Source organism: Oncorhynchus clarkii, chromosome 20, assembly GCF_045791955.1.
Source record: "Oncorhynchus clarkii lewisi isolate Uvic-CL-2024 chromosome 20, UVic_Ocla_1.0, whole genome shotgun sequence".
In the NCBI taxonomy this organism is placed as follows: Eukaryota; Metazoa; Chordata; class Actinopteri; order Salmoniformes; family Salmonidae; genus Oncorhynchus; species Oncorhynchus clarkii.
Window position 1 is genome coordinate 14,292,365 of NC_092166.1, and position 21,531 is coordinate 14,313,895.

At 43.0% G+C, this 21,531-nt stretch overlaps 1 protein-coding gene across 1 annotated transcript in view; it reads left to right on the forward strand.

The window, feature by feature from the left end:
• The first annotated feature begins 775 nt into the window (after positions 1-775).
• Positions 776-21,531, forward strand: part of LOC139375971 (ring finger and CCCH-type domains 1b) — a 28,711-nt gene continuing 7,955 nt past the window's right edge. The window contains exons 1-14 of the mRNA XM_071117959.1: positions 776-1,038; positions 2,764-3,125; positions 8,686-8,806; positions 8,899-9,138; positions 9,492-9,667; positions 10,004-10,204; positions 11,281-11,413; positions 14,017-14,135; positions 14,362-14,474; positions 17,581-17,823; positions 17,926-18,137; positions 18,377-18,756; positions 19,240-19,398; positions 21,231-21,386. Of these exons, the coding sequence (XP_070974060.1) occupies positions 2,895-3,125; positions 8,686-8,806; positions 8,899-9,138; positions 9,492-9,667; positions 10,004-10,204; positions 11,281-11,413; positions 14,017-14,135; positions 14,362-14,474; positions 17,581-17,823; positions 17,926-18,137; positions 18,377-18,756; positions 19,240-19,398; positions 21,231-21,386 (2,484 nt within the window). The 5' untranslated portion in view covers positions 776-1,038; positions 2,764-2,894. The remainder of the gene's footprint in view (positions 1,039-2,763; positions 3,126-8,685; positions 8,807-8,898; positions 9,139-9,491; positions 9,668-10,003; positions 10,205-11,280; positions 11,414-14,016; positions 14,136-14,361; positions 14,475-17,580; positions 17,824-17,925; positions 18,138-18,376; positions 18,757-19,239; positions 19,399-21,230; positions 21,387-21,531) is intronic.

Consider the following 21,531-nt stretch of genomic DNA (forward strand, 5'->3'; position numbering starts at 1 on the left):
TAAAGTAACTTTCTCCTGTATTGTTGTTCTCCGTTTTATTCTGTACTGTTATGGTTTGACGGCAGCCAGCCCAGCTTCAGACGGAGTGAGTCCACGAGCGGACGGTGATCTGCTCCCAGTGAGCGAACAGGCGGTCTCTCAATATTCATGATTGGTCCGTTAATCCCTTCAGAAATCAGACGGATTAGACAAACATGGAAATACAACATGCGTGTTTTCATTTCACCCTGTCTGACTGAAGCTGTCCGTTGCGTAAGTGGATGCAATAGCAGGCTACCCACCCCAAACACACCGCGGAGTCTGTGCGCTCAGTCACATTAAAAATCTGCGCAGGAGCATCTTTGGTGGAACCTCGCCCAACATGATATTATCATCACATTTTTTTGTGAGCTACCCAAAGATTGCGAACAAAATGTAATGTTGTAATTAAAGGCAAAATGCCTAATTTCAAGCTTGAGCCTGTCACTGTTTGGCTAAGGGGAGAAGCTGGGGAGATGTAGCCTACCAGCTACCACCCTAAAATGAACGGAGCTTTGGATGAAAGAACTGACAGGTCCCTGAGATTGTTTAAAAATGTTTTGGTGATGGAGATATGGGGCAACGTGCCATATCCAGCAGATGTCACAACTGGATGTGACAATGCTGCTCTACCTTTTTTTTTTTTTTTTTTTACTGTGCACTGGCATTCTCTAACCAACAGGGGGGTGCACTCGCTCCTTGCTCAACTCCAAAGTTAGCTAACCGTTGCAAAAACGTTGTGCAACGGAAACCTTTTACCGTGTCCTCTAGGAACCAAACAGAAGCAAACAGAGCAAACGGTGAGGGACCTACCTACCTGTCCAATTGAAACTCTCGTTATAGTTGCAAAACGTTTAGGAGAAAATGGTTTCCGTTTGCAACGGACAAAACGTTTTGCAACAGAATCAGAGTAATGCACCCCAGTTAACACCCTCGAACTGGTCTCAAACTTCGGCAGCAGCCAAGCTGCACAGTCGACATGGCTACCGATTTAATAACGCAATATTTTCCTAAAGACAGGTAAATCTTCCAAGTGTTTTGGAATGAGTGAGTAACTTGTGCATGTAATCGAAAAATGTTATGAACAGTTAACAAAGGCATATTTAATTAACTAGCTATTTATTTTGGACGCCTAGTTTCTGAGCCAGCCTAGCGTACTAATGCCAGCTAGCATTAGCGTCCCAGACGGTTCGCTAAGTACGTAGCAGTACGTTAGCTGCAATTGATTTGCCTACATTCTGCAACCTGGTTTAGCGATTTGATTGCCACACCATTAGTAGCTAACGTTAGGTAGTTAAATAATTGATGTTAAGTAGACGTCTAAAAAACGAGCTAAATACCAAAACTAAATAGCTAGTTAGATACATAATATTAGATGTTGCCACATGCAATTCTGGTTGGTTAGCTTGAACGATTCCCTTGCAGCTAGTCATTTGTTGTGCTTGTAACTAATGTAGCTAACTAGCTAGTTATATAATTAACTAGCTTTAAGTACATTCGTAAGTTTGATGCATTTGTTGTTTCCATGTCAGTCATGAAACCATCTAACCCTAACTAGCTAACTGCTAACATAACGTCCCATCGCTAACGTTGTTTACCTAGTAACTTAGCCAGTTGTCTAACGTTAGCTAGCTAAAGTAACGTTAATTGAAGCTCGAATTTAACGCCAAATGTGTAGCTACTTGCCAGGCAACTAGCCGTTATGAGATGATAATGTAACGTTGCGTGTTTAACTAGCTAATTGTTATTTAAATAAAAAACAATATGTATTGATGTAGTTATATCCTGCCTGATCAACTTGTTAGCTAAAACTGTTAGCTAGCTATGCTGCGCAGAATGATCTAGCTAACGTTAAGTTACCTCAAGCACAAACAGTAGTAACTAGCTACGCCTCCTCTTTGTCTACTACTTGCCAGGCCATAGGCTAACATCGCCAGTCGTTATTTTGTTCGGTTATTTGGCCATGGGTTGCCAGCCATTTATTATTTATCTGAAGACGGAATTTCCTGGCTCTCTGAAAATTATTGAACCACCTAGAACAGATGTAATCAGATAGTTGGTTAAAGCCGACACTGGATGGTGATCATGCTAACTAACGTTATTCAGCTTGCCGGTGGATTGTCTTTTTAGCTAACCGTTTTGAATTTGTAAGGGCGTTGAACTCATTCGCCTGGTGCAGCTAACCAGCATATCTTATTTACTATAGACGTACATTTTTAAGTTAGCTATCATATTGTGTCTGGTATTATTTTAATAATATAAAAAAACAACCTGGGTTTATAATAGGTCAACGTTACTGTCAGTTAACTAATTGGCTATCTAACGAACATAATACTGACTGGCCAAGGGTTTTATCTAACGTTATTTTATTGTTGTAGCTAAATGTAACATTGCTTGCTTGACCTGTGCCAAGAAGATAAATTAGATCCACTATCAGCTCCTGTAACTTGGGATGTTTTTATTATGTGGCCTGTAGGTATGTCATTTGTTACCAGCCATAAATGTAAACAATGTTGGTTTGGGGCATCTGGGGTGTAATCATTAGTCCAAAGTTCAAACCGTTAGAGTTTCTATTGGACAAATTCAGGTGGGTCCCTCCCCGTTTGTTTCTGTTTGCTTCCTAGTGAATACACCCCTGATGTATCAAGGTAATTGGCTCAGCTAATGTCATTGTGCATGAGTCAGTGTGTCAATATTATCCACAGGCTATTAACCCACTATGATTGTATCCCTTCTCTCTTTCAGGATTTGTCACGTGACATGATGCGCATCCACGATGTGTGACAACGTTTGAAGAACAATTACGTTCGGAAGAAAAGTCTTGATTCCAGTGGAATCTTCCATATTTTTTTCTTTGTAAAAAAATCTGTCCAGTGATGCCTGTGCAAGCCCCACAATGGACGGAGTTCCTGCTGTGTCCCATCTGCACGCAGACGTTCGAGGAGACGGTGCGGCGGCCCATCTCGCTGGGCTGTGGCCACACCGTCTGCAAGATGTGCCTGAACAAGCTCCACCGCAAGGCCTGCCCCTTTGACCAGACAGCCATCGCCACCGACATCGAGCAGCTGCCGGTAAACACAGCCCTACTGCAGCTTGTGGGGGGACAGGTGAGTCTTGAGACCCGGTGGAGGGGAGTGGCTCAATCCATTTAGAATCTGTTCTTTACCCACCAGTGTTTTGGTTTTAGATAGGGTGTCAGGGTCTCTAGGGTTAGGGATACAAGATGGTGGATAACAACAGAGCACAAATGGGATGCTACCCTTCTAGGCAGAATTGCAAAGAAAAAGCCATATCTCAGACTGGTCAATAAAAAGAAAAGCTTAAGATAGGCAAAAGAACAGACAGTGGATGTCAGTTGCCAGTTGAGGACTTGTGAGGCAATCTAATGTACTTGTCCTCTTGCTCAGTTGTTCACCGGGGCCTCCAACTCCTCTTTCTATTCTGGTTAGAGCCAGTTTGTGCAGTTTTGTGAAGGGAGTAGTACACAGCGTTATACGAGATCTTCAGTTTCTTGGCAATTTCTCGCATGGAATAGCCTTAATTTCTCAGAACAAGAACAGACTGATGAGTTTCAGAAGAAAGTTCTTTGTTTCTGGCCGTTTTGAGGCTATAATTGAACCCACAAATGCTGATGCTCCAGATACTCAACTAGTATAAAGAAGGCCAGTTTTATTGCTTCTTTAATGAGCACAACCGTTTTCAGCTGTGCTAACATAATTGCAAAAGGGTTTTCTAATGAGCAATTAGCCTTTTAAAATTATAAACTTTGATTAGCTAACACAATGTGCCATCGGAACACAGGAGTGATGGTTGCTGATAATTGGCCTCTGTACACCTATGTACATATTCCATAAAAATCTGCCGTTTCCAGCAAAGTCATTTGCAACATGTCTACACTGTATTTCTGATCAATTTTATGTTATTTTAATGGACAAACACTGGGCTTTTCTTTAAAAAACAAGGACATTTCTAAGTGACACCAAACTTTTGAATGATATTGTGTGTGTGTGTGATATATATATATATATATATATATTAGTACCAGTGAGACACACCTACTCATTTCAGGGTTTTTCTTTATTTTTTACTATTTTCTACAGTGTAGAAAAATAGTGAAGACTTCAAAACTATGAAATGCATGGAATCATGTAGTAACCAAAAAAGTGTTAAACAGTAGCCACCCTTTGCCTCGATGACAGCTTTGCACATTCTGGGCATTCTCTCAACCAGCTTCATGAGGAATACTTTTCCAACAGTCTTGAAGGAGTTCCCACATAAGCTGATCACTTGTTGGCTGCTTTTCCTTCACACTGTGGTCTAACTCATCCCCAACCATCTCAATTGGGGTGAGGTCAGGTGATTGTGAAGGCCAGGTCATCTGATGCAGCACTCCACCACTCTCCTTCTTGGTCAAATAGCCCTTACACAGCCTGTAGGTGTGTTGGGTTATTGTCCTGTTGAAAAACAAATGATAGTCCAACTCAGCGCAAACCAGATGGGGTGGCGTATCGCTGCAGAATGCTGTGGTAGCCGTGCTGGTGAAGTGTGCCTTGAATTCTAAATAAATCACTGACAGTGTCACCAGAAAAGCACACCCACACCACCTCCTCCATGCTTCACGGTGGGAACCACACATGCAGAGATCATCCGTTTACCTACTCTGTGTCTCAAAGACACGGCGGATGGAACCAAAAATCTCAAAATTGGACTCGTCAGACCAGTCTAATGTCCATTGCTTGTGTTTTTTTGGCCCAAGCAAGTCTCTTCTTATTATTGGTGTCCTTTAGTAGTAGTTCCTTTGCAGCAATTCAACTATGAATGCCTGATTCACACATTGATGTTGAGATGTGTCTGTTACTTGAACTCTGAAGCATTTATTTGGGTTGTAATTTCTGAGGCTTTTAACTCGAATTAACTTATCCTCTGCAGCAGAGGTAACTCTGGGTCTTCCTTTCCTGTGGCGTTCTGCATGAAAGCCAGTTTCATCATAGCGCTTGATCGGTCTTGCAACTGCACTTTCAAAGTTCTTGAAATTTCCGGATTGACTGACCTTCATGCCGTTTCTCTTTGCTTTTTTGAGCTGTTCTTGCCACAATATGGACTTGGTCTTTTACCAAATAGGGCTATCTTCTGTATCTCACCCCTACCATGTCACAACACAACTGATTGGCTCAAATGCATTAAGAAGGAAAGAAGATCCACAAATGATCTTATAACAAGGCACACCTGTTAATTGAAATGCATTCCAGGTTGGAATCATGGAGCTGGTTGAGAGAATGCCAAGTGTGCAAAGCTGTCATCAAGGCAAAGGGTGGCTACTTTGGAGAATCTCAAATATAAAATATATTTTGATTTAACACTTTTTTGGTTACTTCATAATTCCGTATGTGTTATTTCATAGTTTTGATGTCTTCACTATTATATTACAATGTAGAAAATAGTTTAAAAAATAAAGAAAAAGCCTTGAATGAGAGGTGTGTACAAACTTTATAGTGTGTGTGTGTATACATATATATATATATACATACATACATACATACATACATACATAGTCGGAAGTTTACATACACCTTAGCCAAATACATTTTAAACTCAGTTTTTCACAATTCCAGTTCGGATCACCACTTTATTTTAAGAATGTGAAATGTCAGAATAATAGTAGAGAATGATTTATATCCGCTTTTATTTCTTTCATAACATTCCCAGTGGGTCAGAAGTTTACATACACTCAATTAGTATTTTGTAGCATTGCCTTTAAATGGTTTAACTTGGGTCAAACGTTTGGGTAGCCTTCCACAAGCTTCCCACAGTAAGTTGGGGGAATTTTGGTCCATTCCTCCTGACAGAGCTGGAGTAACTGAGTCAGGTTTCTAGGCCTCCTAGCTCACACACACTTTTTCAGTTCTGCCCACAGATTTTCTTTAGGCCACTCCAATTCTGTCACTTTGTTGTCCTTGAGCCAGTTTGCCACAACTTTAGAAGTATGCTTGGGGTCATTGTCCATTTGGAAGACCCATTTGCGACTAAGCTTTAACTTCCTGACTGATGTCTTGAGATGTTGCTTCAATATATCCACATAATTTTCCTACCTCATGATGCCATCTATATTATGAAGTGCACCAGTCCATCCTGCAGCAAAGCACTCCCACAACGTGATGCTGCCACCTCCGTTCTTCACGTTTGGGATGGTGTTCTTCGGCTTGTAAGCCTCCCCCTTTTTCCTCCAAACATAAGGATGGTCATTATGGCCAAACAGTTATATTTTTGTTTCATCAGACCAGAGGACATTTCTCCAAAAAGTACGATCTTTGTCCCCATGTGCAGTTGCAAACCGTAGTCTGGCTTTTTTATGGCGGTTTTGGAGCAGCGGCTTCTTCCTTGCTGAGCGGCCTTTCAGGTTATGTCAATATAGGACTCGTTTTACTGTGGATATAGATACTTTTGTATCTGTTTCCTCCAGCATCTTCACAAAGTCCTTTGCTGTTGTTCTGGGATTGATTTGCACTTTTTGCACCAAAGTATGTTCATCTCTAGGAGACAGAACCCGTCTCCTTCCTGAGTGGTATGACGGCTGCTTGGTTCCATGGTGTTTATACTTGCATACTATTGTTTGTACAGATGAACGTGGTACCTTCAGGCGTTTGGAAATTGCTCCCAAGGATGAACCAGACTTGTGGAGATCATTTTTTTTTCTGAGGTCTTGGTTGATATTCTTTTGATTTTTCCATGATGTCAAGCAAAGAGGCACCGAGTTTGAAGGTATGCCTTGAAAACCATCCACAGGTACATCTCCAATTGACTCAAATGATGTCAATTAGCCAATGAGATGCGTCTAAAGCCGTTACATAATTTCCTGGAATTTTCCAAGCTGTTTAAAGGCACAGTCAACTTAGTGTATGTAAACTTCTGACCCACTGGAATTGTGATACAGTGAATTAGAAGTGAAATAATCTGTCTGTAAACAATAGATGGAAAAAATGATTGTGTCCTGCACAAAGTAGATGTCCTAACCGACTTGCCAAAACTAAAGATTGTTAACATGCTATGTCTTCTTTATTGGATGGGTTCCGTTGGCGTCATAATGACACGGTAGTCAAACAGTTATGGGATCGATAACTTTGTTGTGAGAGAACATTGCCCAGAAAGATTTAGCGTGGAATTTGATGTAACATTCATTTGTGAAGCTGGCAGGCGCTCTGCTAAGACAGTCTACTGACTTTTTCCCTCTTTAAAAAGTGACAAGCTGTGATGATGAAATTGGATTAGACTTGACCAGTTTCAACACGTAGCCAGCCACTTGGGCGGTGTATCGCATATACCTTGTGCCTGCGGGGGGATTCTGTGCTACGCCACTGCTTATAACTAAGTTAACTCTTAAAATGTGCCAAATAAATTGTCAGCTCAGGGCTCCAGCTATGCGTTTGGTTTGCTAACTTGCTAGCTAGGGCGCCAGCTTGCAAGATCAAGCTTCTTGGTTACATCAGAGACATGCAATCTCCTCCTGGATCAAGATCCCTGCTCCCTAAATTCATTTTGTGTGTAAAACAACTTTAAAAAAAAATATGTTTGGAATGAAATAGCGCTCCAAGCTGCTGGTAATCCTGTATACCTCGGTATGGTACAGGAACAGTATGAAAATCTGGGTACTACTCAACCCTAGTGTCATAACGGTATTATAGCTGTGAGGTGGGTAAGGTCAATTGTTCTCTGCTCAGTGAGTGTTAGCCTGATGACTCACACTAAGTTATTATTATTCTGCTCCTCTGTCGTTTGCTACATCATTTAGTCTGAGACTGCCATCATTGAAGTCGTTTGTTGTGACGAGGGCTATTGTACAAAGCAATCAGCGATTTGTATTGTCTCTAAGCAGTCTTGAGTATCAAAGACAGTGACATTTTCAAACCACTGCTTTACCCAAGTGTTCTGGCTCTGGCCCAACCCATCGGCTTCCTGGACCAATCAGATAGCCCCGGATGTGTTCATATTTGGTGAAGGGTGAGGGAGGTACTCGGATCCAGACTCATTTTGTAGAAAAGCGTCCGCGGGTGTTGCGTAGCAGTTGGCCGGAGCATGGGGTCTGGTTAGCCAGGCAAAATGTCTGTGCCCATTGAATTACAATTATTCAAATTGGGTTGTGTTCCTTATGCACCCAACAAAATAAAATGAACTGAAACAGGAGGGACTACCTAGACTTGCCTACCCCAGACCAGCTTATTCCCATTCAGAGCAATCTATGGGTGGGTGGACTAGTGGCTATATTGGGTGTGCTGTTTGGAATGTTTGTATAATTGATGGTTATCACACCACACCTCAGAATTCTCCACCTTTTTCTAAGTTATACATATGATGCAACACTTGTATTGAGCAACCATACTGTGTGGGTGGCCTGTGACACTCCTGTGGATGTTAGTGCTATGGCCATTTTAATTCCATGTCACTGCAGATAGTGAATTTAGGGACTGCACGCTCAACGCTCCAACACATAACTATTGATTATTAAGTAACCTAATTATATTATAAACTAATAATACAGTTATTTGTTCAATCATTTGACTGTAAATTAATCCAGTGACACATTTACCAGCTCATCATGCTATTTATTACAAGTGATGGGTGTTTTAATTTCCTATATTAATATACCATTATGCCTCTGTGTACTACCTCCAGGTTCCCAAGGTTCAGCCGGTGGCCCTGATCACCAGCCCAGAGGACTTGCAGCACTATGAGGAGGCTAGGCAGTGTGTAGATGAGCTGGCCCTCTACCTCAAACCCCTCAGCAACAACAGAGGTAACATACACACCACACAAAAATGAACTAACTCTGACTTTGGACAATGATGACAATGCCACTCTCAATGGTGTGTGTCTGTCTCCCCCCAGGGGTGGGTCTAAGCAGCACAGCCCAGAGCATGCTGAGTCGGCCCATGCAGAGGAAGCTGGTGACCCTGGTCCACTGTCAGCTGGTGGAGGAGGAGGGCCGTGTGCGGGCCATGAGGGCAGCCAGGTCTCTGGGGGAGCGCACGGTCACAGAGCTCATCCTACAACACCAGAACCCCCAGCAATTGTCATCCAATTTGTGGGCTGCCGTCCGGGCCCGGGGATGCCAGTTCTTGGGCCCAGGTAAGATGAGAGGAAGTTACACACACGCACCCGCCCTGACTATACCAGCGTTTCTCAAACCTCTCCTCGGAGAACCCCAACTGTTCCATTTGATCTATTCCATAGCTATCAGACCTGATTCAACTAGTGATCTAATCCTCAAGCCCTTGACTAGTTGAATCACTGCTAGTTCAGATCTACAACAAAATTGTGAGATGTTTGGGGGTCCACAAGGTGAGTTTCGAGAAATGCTGTCTTATACAATGACATTTACTAGTGTAAGTGTTTGTATATGTTGTCTAACTTGCATAACTGTCTGAATTGATGTGTGTATTTGTGGTCTAATAATCCACCTGCTTCCTTCTCCCTCCCAGCCATGCAGGAGGAGGCTCTGAAGCTGGTGCTGCTGGCTCTGGAGGATGGCTTGGCCCTGTCCAGGAAGGTTCTGGTGCTGTTTGTGGTCCAGAGGTTAGAGCCACGCTTCCCCCAGGCCTCCAAGACCAGCATAGGCCACGTGGTGCAGCTCCTCTACAGGGCCTCCTGCTTCAAGGTAGGTCTGACTACCTGCATGACATACAGAAACGCAGGTCTGGGTCGTGTTCACTAGGCACCAAACAGGAAACCAGACGGAAACTAGGAGCTACTAACTGAACTTGTCCAACAAGAAATACAAATGTCTGTTTTCCATTGCTCAGCGTTTTTAAATGTTTGCTTCGTTGTGCCCCAGGGAACATGACCCAGCAAAGGCCTTGTGGTTTCCAAACATTTTTGTGCCATGACCTCCCAAAATCTTTCTGGACCAGCTGCAACCAACAACCTGATCCTGACCCACCATTTAGAGAAACGGTACCCTAATGTACCCCTCCCTCTCTCCACGGCTGCATAGGTGACCAAGCGAGACGAGGACTCGTCCCTGATGCAGCTGAAAGAGGAGTTCAGGACGTATGAGGCACTGCGGCGTGAACACGATTCCCAGATTGTGCAGATCGCCATGGAGGGTGGCCTCCGCATCGCTCCCGACCAGTGGTCCTCCCTGCTCTATGGGGACCAGTCCCACAAGTCCCACATGCAGTCCATCATTGACAAGGTGTGTGTTACTGGTCCTAGAAGTTGTTGTCATGTACGTCAGGGTTCCCCAATTGGCGTCCCACGGGTCATTTTGCCCCCCAGGTTTTCTGAGCCAAAAAATGAAATATTTTCCTAAGTTTTCCCACACATAATAGAGAGATATATGTGATCGTATACAAATGTAAGCAGTGTTTGAAGTTATTATGTTTTAGTCAAATGTTATCTGTTTGGGCTTCTTGCGGTCAATTTGCAGTCTACAAATTAGTTTTAATTATGTTCCAGCCCCGTGACCATCCGCTCAAGAAATAAATCTGCCCGCCCTGAATCTAGTTGATGATCCCTGATGTACGTCGTATTGTTAATTACACAGGAGGCTGCCGAGGGGAGGACAGCTCATAATAATGGCTGGATCGACGCAAATGGAATGGTATCAAACACCTGGAAACCTTGTGTTTGACGTATTTGATACCATTCCATTTATTCCTCTCCAGTCATTACCACGAGCCCGTTCTCCCCAATTAAGGTGTCACCAACCTCCTGTGTGGTTGGTTGACTGACTGACTGACTGGCCACCCCACATAGCCTGGTTCCTCTCTAGGTTTCTTCCTAGGTTTTGGCCTTTCTAGGGAGTTTTTCCTAGCCACCGTGCTTCTACACCTGCATTGCTTGCTGTTTGGGGTTTTAGACTGGGTTTCTGTACAGCACTTTGAGATATCAGCTGATGTACGAAGGGCTATATAAATACATTTGATTTGGTTCAGTATCAACAAGGTGTGTGTGTGTCCGTCACTTATTTCGACACACATTCACAAAAATCCCACGTTAACTCATGTATACATCTGCTTATCAGTTTGAATTTGTCTGTATGACACACATGAAACCACATAAGAGACATTGTACTGAGCTTCCACTAAAGGAGCAGCACTCTGATGTCAGAGGGTTAGTCCTTGCTTCACAATAGAAAACATGTTATTTCAAACAATGCTAATAGGATCAAGGAGAACAGGAATGATCATATCCACACAAAGTGATAGAAGATCCAGGTTCAGGCACTCAGGATTTAAGTAAATCTTTTCACATCCTGTGTCCCTCCAGTTGCAAACGCCAGCATCGTTTGCCCAGAGCGTTCAGGAGCTGACCATCGCCTTGCAGAGGACGGGCGACCCCGCCAACCTTAATCAGCTCCGACCACATCTGGAACTACTGGCCAATATCGACCCTAGCCCCGGTGAGAGAGATAGACACGCACACTCAACACCTACATTCTTATTCTACCTTCAACAATGAATACAACTGAAAATAGAATTCAGACCAGACATACTGGGGTTGTATTCCATTCCCTCGTGTTGCCACCTCCCTCAACCTCTTTTTCTCTTGTCCCCATTATGGAACTGATAGGGCTAAAATGGATGAAAGCAGTACCAGGAACTATTGCTTCCCCCTTTTCAGCCCCATCAGATCAGTGAAGGGCAGGCAACACAGGCAGAGGGAAGAGGGAGCTTTCTCTAACTTTCTGGAATGAAATGCTGCCCAGTACTTTCCACTAGTTAAGTGGTCAAGAATCAATCAATCAGTGTAGAACAGATTGGGTGTGTTTGTTATAGCTGCGCTCACGTGGATGTGGTCAAGAAGAAGTTAACAGACTGATTCAAATAGGCATGACTCACTGGCCCTTAAGACTCTTCTCACCCTTGGATTTTGACCTATATGTCGTTACAATCTTTCAGTATTGGACCATTTAATTTAAGCACTTTTGTTTAAAGGTTTAATGCGGCCATTTTCTATCTCAATATCAAATCATGTCTGGGTAACAATTAAGTACCTTACTGTGGTTGTTTTAAATTATAATAGTAAAAAAAAATTGTACACTTGGGCGGTGTATCGCCTTAGCAAAGATACATTTTTCTAGCAAGAATTTTGCTAGGACTGTCTGGGAGTGGTCTACGTGGGGACGGGAATTGAGAATGACATGTTATTGGCAGAGAGGTTTTGGAACTCTCTTTCTTATTGGTCTATTAAATAATTTACTGCCTGGTGATGTCACTCGGCAGGCCTAGACACCATGCCACCAAACCACTCTTACACTAAAAGGGCATTATCGTCATTTTTCACAGTGTTATTATTGTGTGTGTGTGTCTCACACACACACACACACACACACACACAGTACCAGTCAAAAGTTTTGACACACCTACACATTCAAGGGTTTTGCTTTATTTTTACTATTTTCTACATTGTATAATAACAGTGAAGACATCAAAACTATGAAATAACACATATGGAATCATGTAGTAACCAAAAAAGTGTTAAACAAATCTAAATATATTTTGTATTTGAGATTCTTCAAAGTAGCCATCTTTTGCCTTGATGACAACTTTGCACACTCTTGGCATTCTCTCAACCAGCTTCACCTGGAATGTTTTTCCAAAAGTCTTGAAGGAGTTCCCACATGCTGAGCACTTGTTGGCTGCTTTTCCGTCACTCTGCGGTCCAACTCATCCCAACCATCTCAATTGAGTTGAGGTTGAGTGATTGTGGAGGCCAGGTCATCTGATACAGCACTCCATCACTCTCCTTCTTGGTCAAATAGCCCTTATGAAGCCTGGAGGTGTTGGGTCATTGTCCTGTTTAAAAACTAATGATAGTCCCACTAAGCCCAAACCAGATGGAATGGTGTATCGCTGCAGATTGCTGTGGTAGCTATGCTGGTTAAGTGTGCCTTGAATTCTAAATAAATCACAGACAGTGTCACCAGCAAAGCACCTCCTCCTGATTTCCACCGGTCTAATGTCCATTGCTCATGTTTCTTGGCCCAAGCAAGTCTCTTCTTATTGGTGTCCTTTAGTAGTGGTTTCTTTGCAGCAGCTCGACCATGAAGGCCTGATTCACGCAGTCTCCTCTGAACAGTTGATGTTAAGATTTGTCTGTTACTTGAACTATGTAAAGAATTTATTTGGGCTCTAATTTCTGAGACTGATAACTCTACTAAACTTATCCTTTGCAACAGGGGTAACTCTGGGTCTTCCATTCCTGTGGCGGTCCTCATGAGAGCCAGTTTCATCATAGCGCTTGATGGTTTTTGAGACGGCACTTTCAAAGTTCTTAACATTTTCCGCATTAACTGACCTTCATGTCTTAAAGTAATGATGGGCCGTTGTTTCTCTTTGCTTATTTGAGTTGTTCTTGCCGTAATATGGACTTGGTCTTTTACCAAATAGGGCTATCTTCTGTATACCACCCCTACCTTGTCACAACACAACTGATTGGCTAAAACGTATTGAAAAGGAAAGAAGTTGACTACCTCATGAAGCTGATTGAAAGAATGCCAAGAGTGTGTAAAGCTGTCATCAAGGCAAAGGTTGGCTACTTTGAAGAATCTCAAATATAAAATATATTTTGATTTGTTTAATCCTTTTTTGGTTACTACATGATTCTATGTGTTATTTCATAGTTTTGATGTCTTCACTATTATTCTACAATGTAGAAAATAGTAAAATTTTAAGAAAAACCTTGAAATGAGTAGGTGTGTCAACTTTTGACAAGTACTGTATATAACAGTACTGTAAATAAATAAAATCCAGTTTTTGACTGCACTGGGCCTTTAAGAGCCCTTTAAGCAATAGCCTATGTATGAAAGAGAGGGCGTGAAAACTATTTGTTTGGTTTGGTACTTTGCGTGCAATGCCTTTTCAATAATTTATATTGTAAAGTTATTGTTATCGCTGACAACAGTCCCAGATGTCCAAGTTATCAGCATCACTATTAGAATGTGTCTTATACTCCTTCGTGTCAAGTATTTACTCATATCTCCCCTACCCTCTGGCTCTCTAGACGCCCCCCCTCCCACGTGGGAGCAGCTGGAGAAGGGTCTGGTGGCGGTGAAGACGGTGGTCCACGGCCTGGTGGACTTCATCCAGAACCACAGCAAGAAGGGAGCCGACCCACAACAGGTCCGTCTCTCACTCTGGCTCATTGTCACTGATCCAGGCCCATATTCATACAAGCGTCCTATTGTCCATGTAACCTTATTAATTATGATCTAAATAAAAGGCTAAACTGTTCCTGGACCAGCACTCCTACTTTGAGACGTTTTATGAATACTGTTCCAGATATTTGGAAAGTTGAACTTAAAAATGACACTATTATTCTATTGGAAATGTTTTTCTGTCTCTCTAGCCTCCCCAGCACAGTAAATACAAGACGTACATGTGTCGGGACATGAAGCAGAAGGGGGGCTGTCCCCGAGGAGCCAGCTGTACCTTCGCCCACTCTCAGGAGGAGCTGGAGAAGTAAGTCCCCCCCTCCATCTTCAGAAATATATATTATATATATACACTACCGTTCAAAAGTTTGAGGTCACTTAGAAATGTCCTTGTCTTTGAAAGAAAAGCACATTGTTTGTCCATTAATCTTAAAGCTCGGGACTTTTTTTTCAACATTTTGTTAAAAATCGCGCAAAATTTCAACGTCCTGCTACTCATGCCAGGAATATAGCACATGCATATGATTAGTATGTGTGGATAGAAAACACTCTGAAGTTTATAGAACTGGTTAAATCATGTCTGTGACTATAACAGAGAGTGAGGAGCAAGCAAAACCCCAAGGAAAACTGTTCACAAAAAAATAAAAAATAATCCTTGCGCCAGTTGTATTGTCTATGGCAGGGGAAAATAGATAGCGAGAAGGATGCCGACAGCTTCCACAACTTCCACACGATGTCGCCAGTACTGTCATTTGCTTTGAAGTTAATCCTTGGTCAGATGAGAAATAGGCCCTTCCTGTCATCAAGTACACATCTTGAACTTTTGAGAGAGAGAAAACGGAGCTTCATTTCAAGAACTGCTGCTATTGAATACAGATTGCCCCGTGATCAATTTGATCGATTATTAACGTGTACTAATACCTAAAGTTGGCTTACAAAAGTAGTTTGAAGTGTTTTGTCAAAGTTTATCGGCAACTTTTTTAATTTAAAAAAATGACGTAGCGTTTTGTAAAGCTGCTTTTTCCTGGATCAGACTCGCTTCATAAATGGACATTTTGGGTATACATAGACGGATTTAATCGAAAAAAAGACCCAATTGTGATGTTTATGGGACATATAGGAGTGCCAACAAAGAAGCTTGTCAAAGGTAATGAATGTTTTATATTTTATTCCTGCGTTTTGTGTAGCGCCGGCTACGCTAATTCCTTTGTTAACGTCTTTTTCCGGTATTGCGGGGGGGTGCATGCTATCAGATAATAGCTTCTCATGCTTTCGCCGAAAAGCATTTAAAAAATCTGACATGTTGGCTAGATTCACAACGAGTGCAGCTTTAATTGAGTACCCTGCATGTGTGTTTTAATGAAAGTTTGAGTTTTAGCGAGTACTATTAGCATTTGGCGTTGCGCATTTCCATTTCCTGTAGGCTATGTGAGACGCAGACGTCTCACCTTGCCCTAACAGGTTAAAATAACATAAAATGTATCAGAACTACAGTGTAGACATTGTTAATGTTGCAAATGACTATTGTTGCTGGAAATGGCTGATTCTTATGGAATATCTGCATAGGTGTACAGAGGCCCATTATCAGCAACCATCACTCCTGTGTTCCACGTTGTGTTATCATATAAAAAAGCTAATTGTTCATTAAAAAACCATTTTGCAATTATGTTAGTACAGCTGAAAACTGTTCTGCTCATTAAAGAAGCAATCCAACTGGCTCTCTTTAGACTAGTTGAGTATCTGGAGCATCAGCATTTGTGGGTTCGATTACAGGCTCAAAATGTCCAGAAACAAAGAACTTCCTTCTGAAACTCATCAGTCTATTCTTGTTCTGAGAAATGAAGGCTATTCCATGCGAGAAATTGCCAAGAAACTGAAGATCTCTTACAACGCTGTGTACTACTCCCTTCACAGAACTGCGCAAACTGGCTCTAACCAGAATAGAAAGAGAAGTGAAATTTTTTGCAAAAATGTGTTTACATCCTGGCATTTCTCCTTTGCAAAGATAATCCATCCACCTGACAGGTGTGGAATATCAAGAAGCTGATTAAATGTCATGGTCATTACACAGGTGCAACTTGTGCTGGGGACAATAAAAAGCCACTCTAAAATGTGCAGTTCTGTCACACAACATAATGCCTCAGATGTCTCAAGTTGATGGAGCCTGCAATTGGCATGCTGACTGGAGGAATGTTCTACAGAGCTGTTGCTAGAGAATTGAATGTTAATTTCTCTACCATAAGCCATCTCCAACGTTGTTTTAGAGAATTTGGCAAGACATCCAACCAGACCACGGTGTAACCATACCAACCCAGGACCTCCACATCCTGCTTCTTCACCTGCGGGGTCATCTGAGGAGGTGGAGGGGGGATGCTGAGGAATATTTCTGTCTATAATAAAGCCCTTTTGTAGGGGAAAACTAATTCTGGTTGGCTGGGCCTAGCTCCCCAGTAGGTGGGCCTATGCCCTCCCAGTCATGGGAAATCCATAGATTAGGGCCTAAGTAATTTATTTCAATGACTGATTTCTTTCTATGAAATGTAACTCTAAAATATTTGAAGTTGTTCAATGTTGCATTTATATTTTTGTTCAGTATAAATTATTTTATTATATAAATATCCACATCTCACAACCAGCACTCTTTGAATTGAAATAAAGTCTCAGTCATGAACACTCTTACTGACACTTGTGGCTGCTTTGTGTGATGTATTGTTGTCTCTACCTTCTTGCCCTTTGTGCTGTTGTCTGTGCCCAATAATGTTTGTACCATGTTTTGTGCTGGTTCCATGTTGTGTTGCTGCCTTGCTATGTTGCCATCTTAGGTCTCTCTTTGTGTAGTGTTGTCTCTCTTGTTGTCGTGTGTGTTTTGTCCTATTTATATTGTATTTAAAAAATAATAAAAAAATTATCCCAGGCCCCCGTTCCCGCAGGGGACCTTTTGCCTTTTGGTAGGCCGTCATTGAAAATAAGAATATGTTCTTAACTGAATTGCCTAGTTAAGTTAAATAAATAAATAAAACATGGCACAAACTCTGCTCTCTCTCCCATTTGCATCAATGTACCCAAATCGTATTTTGCTCAGATAACCTCATTCTTAGTTTATTGTCTCTGGAGTTATTACTTAGTAGGCCACTGTTTTAAAACCTATTCCGTTGGTGTAGATTCTATTTTTAATCTACAGTAGGATGACTTTTCTGTTTTTATAGCCATTATATAACTACTGTGTTTAATGTTTATAGCAGTCCTCCCAGGTCACAAGGATAACTGTATTTTATGTTTATAGCAGGCCTCCCAGGTCACAAGGATAACTGTATTTTATGTTTATAGCAGGCCACCCAGGTCACAAGGATAACTGTATTTTATGTTTATAGCAGGCCACCCAGGTCAAGGATAACTGTATTTTATGTTCGTAGGTACCGTAAGATGAACAAGCGTTTGGCAGCTCGCCTCCCTGGCTCCTCCGGCCTGCTGTCGGATGACTGTCTCCCTCTGGACATGGGGGTGACCCGGAACACCTCGCCCCTTACCAACGGCTCAGCTGGACACCCCATGCCCCAGCTCATCACCCGCGGCACGGACGCCGTGACCTACGACCTGTTGTGCAAGCCCAATATAGACGGCGGGAGCAGCAGCTCCCCGGGATCGCCCCCTGACTCGTAAGTGGGTTTGTTTTAGCTATAAAATCTGGCACTTTTCTTTTTATATTGATGCAAAAACTTATTGTAGCATTATTCAGAGCTCTGTTTTTCTTCCCTCAGTCTGGATTCAGGGCCCAAACAAGGGTTCCTTCAGCCTCCCCTTGCCATGGGCCACCCCATGGGGTCAGGCGACCCCATGCCCAAACAGATGCCCGTAGGTGTGATGCCCCGGGGGCCTCAGATGTACCCCCAGCAGCTGCCTGACATGTACTACTCCGACTCACGTCCACTGCCCTCCGCCTCTCAGTACGAGCCTTCGCAGTACCCCCAAGGTGAGGCTGAACGTTGATGAAAAGTTTTATGTTGTTCAAATGTTTGTTTGTTTTCTGTAATGCACTTCATTTATTTTATTTGATGGCAAACATTTTCAGTTTTATTATTTCCCAGCAACTGATTTCAGCTCTGTCAATAGAAAATGTGTTTTAAACCTATGATTTTGCTGAATTACCAATATGAACCTAAAACGTGTAAAGAAAATCAACATGTCCATGTGTCCCCCTCTGTCCTCCAGGATACCCCTACCAGCAGCCCCCCCAGTACTCCACCCAGCGCTACATCCGAAACCTCCCTACCCCCAGCGAGCCCGCTGGACCCCCCTACCAGGACCCCTATCCCGGCTATGGCCCTCCCGAGCGCCCTTACCCAGCTCCCCACTCCGGCACCCCCTACTCCTACCTTCCCCACTATGACACCCGGGGCCGCCACGGCCCTTACCCTGGCCCCCAGCCATACCCATCGCAGAGGGACGACATAGTCCGGATGAGCCCTGCTCCCCTGGACATGCCCCCTAACCACCACTACCAACAGGAGCAGGCGGCCAGGGGGAGGTACCCCCCAGAGGGGTACTACCCAACTGGGGCCCAGCCTCAATCCATGAGGTCCAACGTCAGGGTGAGTTTGGTTTCTCCACAATCTGTCATATTTCTCTGTGTACGTCCGTGGTCAGCAACCCAGGTATATAGACATTTGGTTCAGGCCAACAGTATAACCCTATTCAACCTGTGTAAAGTCTTGATGAGCAGTTGAATCAGGGTGTGTTAGCACTGGGAAACAGCTAGCGCACCCTGTAACCCTCCAGGGTGGAGGCTGGTGACCGTTGGTGAACATATACACTGACTGACTACTATGTAGTTATTGTCTTGTGAGCTGCAGCTTCCTTGAGATTTACACTTGTCTCTTTAGTTGACCAGAAGTCAGATATATTTAATCGTTTTAATGATAGTATGCATTTTTATATGCGTGGTACTAATCATAAAGATGCAGGTAGTTTAGTGTCATTATGGAAATACTGAGTATTACACCTCTCAACACCCACTACACCCCATATACCCCTCAACACGTCTGATAAACTGTGTCCTGTGGTGTGTTATTTAGGAGCAGTACAGACGCTCCTCCCAGCCCAGCCTGGACTACCTGCACCATCGCCGCAAGGAGCTGATGGCCCAACTAGAAGAGCGGAAGGTCATCTCCCCACCACCCTTCGCTGCCTCCCCCACCCTTCCCCATGCCTTTCCTAGTGACTACCCCCCAGAGGTAAGACCAACACACACAACTTAGGTCACTCAGGGTCAACACATTAAAACAGGGGTTCTCAAAGTGGGTTCTCTTTCAGTCGAATCGGTTCGACATCTCACTATGGGACGGTGTGTAAACCAACTAACTTGAGGTAGAACTCACGGCTGGGTTGTCTTCTATGGGGGAATGTTAAAGGGATGGTGCTTCAATGGAGGGTAACACACTGAAGAAACAGCACCGTTGGTGCTAGCCAAACAAACCAAATGGCAGTTTAGCCCAGAGGTTGCTAGCTAAAACACGGTAGGCACTGACAAAAAGCTAGAGACCCTGGGTAGAAGTAGCAAAGATTTGTGGGAACCTGCTATTGTGTGTAGGCCAGGCAACAGGTGTACTGTAGCTAGCCGACGACAAAAGGCGCTGCTAACAAACGGAGGTAACTTCACTCGATAAAGTATAGCTGATGTTAGCAGAATTTCTGAAAATACTAAATAAGACTCAATGCTCCATCGTGGGCTGGTAACCCACACCGAGAGGAACAGTTAAGTTGAGAAAGCTGCTTAACGGGCTAGTAACCAGATAGTAACCAAATAGACGTGTGAAGTGGCTTAGAATGAGGAAACCAGAGCAGTGCAGAGTGTTATATAGACACGCAGGGTGTATACCCACAAACCTCTGATTGGCCTGTTGGGAATGATTTTGATTAAGGCTTCAACCAATGACCCACAAAAGAGGGCGTCGCACAGTGAGGTATCTTCATTTCCTTCAGAGAACCGGGGTTACAAAACGTAATGCGGCAAGATCTGAAAAATATACTATATCACTAACAACATATTAAGTGACATTTGGCCAAGAAATCCGTGGAATGTGTTTAAAGTGTGTAATACAATGTAATATTATGAATCAACAATCTATGTTCTTAACCCTGAGCAACATGGGCCTGGGAGACTACCAGGGATATTGGTATCCACAGTACTCCACCAATTATCACTTTTTCCATTCTAACCTATTTTACCAAAACTATTTTACATAAATACACTGTAATTTAAGCTTTAAAGCTGCAACAACAAAAAATATCTAATAAAAACATTTATAGAATTTTTGGAAATGATCTTGAACTGCAACATTTTCTCTGATGCCAAGAGGCCTTTGTAAATGTTCTATCCCAGGCTCTGTCAATAGACTTGGTTTGTCCAGCCATGAACTGCAAACGTCAGAGTACAACTCCTTGTAGACTTTTTTTTATCCCACCCAAGTTGTGTTCTGATTATGAGAAATCCCTGATAAATTTGCTATCACAAAATGGGTCCCCAGCCCAAAAAGTTTGAGAACCCCTACATTAAGGAGTCAGAGCTCTGTGTGGTACAGACCAACAAAACAAACTGTTACTGTTGACAAGTGTAAGCCTTCCAAACTCCCAACTGGGAGGATTAATGTCATGACATTATCTAATTGGGAAGTGAAACTATAACTTTATAACATTTACAAAACAGGGCTTTTGATGCTGTTTTAGCTATGACACTAATTTATCTAGCGACGACCCTGTTTCACAACTTATATACTATTTTATATTATTCTGCCCTGTATGGCACTTTTCTAAAATGCCTTTTAGCACGTTCAAGTTATGTTTCCAGGTTAGCGTTGCTGTACAGTGTTGAGCCTTGCTGTACAGTGTTGTGAGCCTTGCTGTACAGTGTTGTGAGCCTTGCTGTACAGTGTTGTGAGCCTTGCTGTACAGTGTTGTGAGCCTTGCTGTACAGTGTTGTGAGCCTTGCTGTACAGTGTTGTGAGCCTTGCTGTACAGTGTTGTTAGCACGAGTAACTTACTAACACACCTGTGTCTGCCTCCATAGTATGGGGAGGAAAGCTCCAAAGCCTTTGGGAAGTGCAGGGAGCCGGACTACGCCGGCCAGTATTCTCCCTGGTCCTGTGACACTATCGGCTCCTATATTGTCACCAAGGACGCCAAGCCCAAAGACATCATGACGCCCGGCGCCATGGAGATGATGGTGAGTGACAGCTGGAATAATGGCGGTGCGTCTTAGTGAGTTTCTGAAAGTATTACTGGCTCAGTTATCACAGGAACAATGTTGAAAATGTGCTTTATTAGGAGGATTTTAGCTTTCATTCGGCCCTTCTACCATCCCTTTTTCT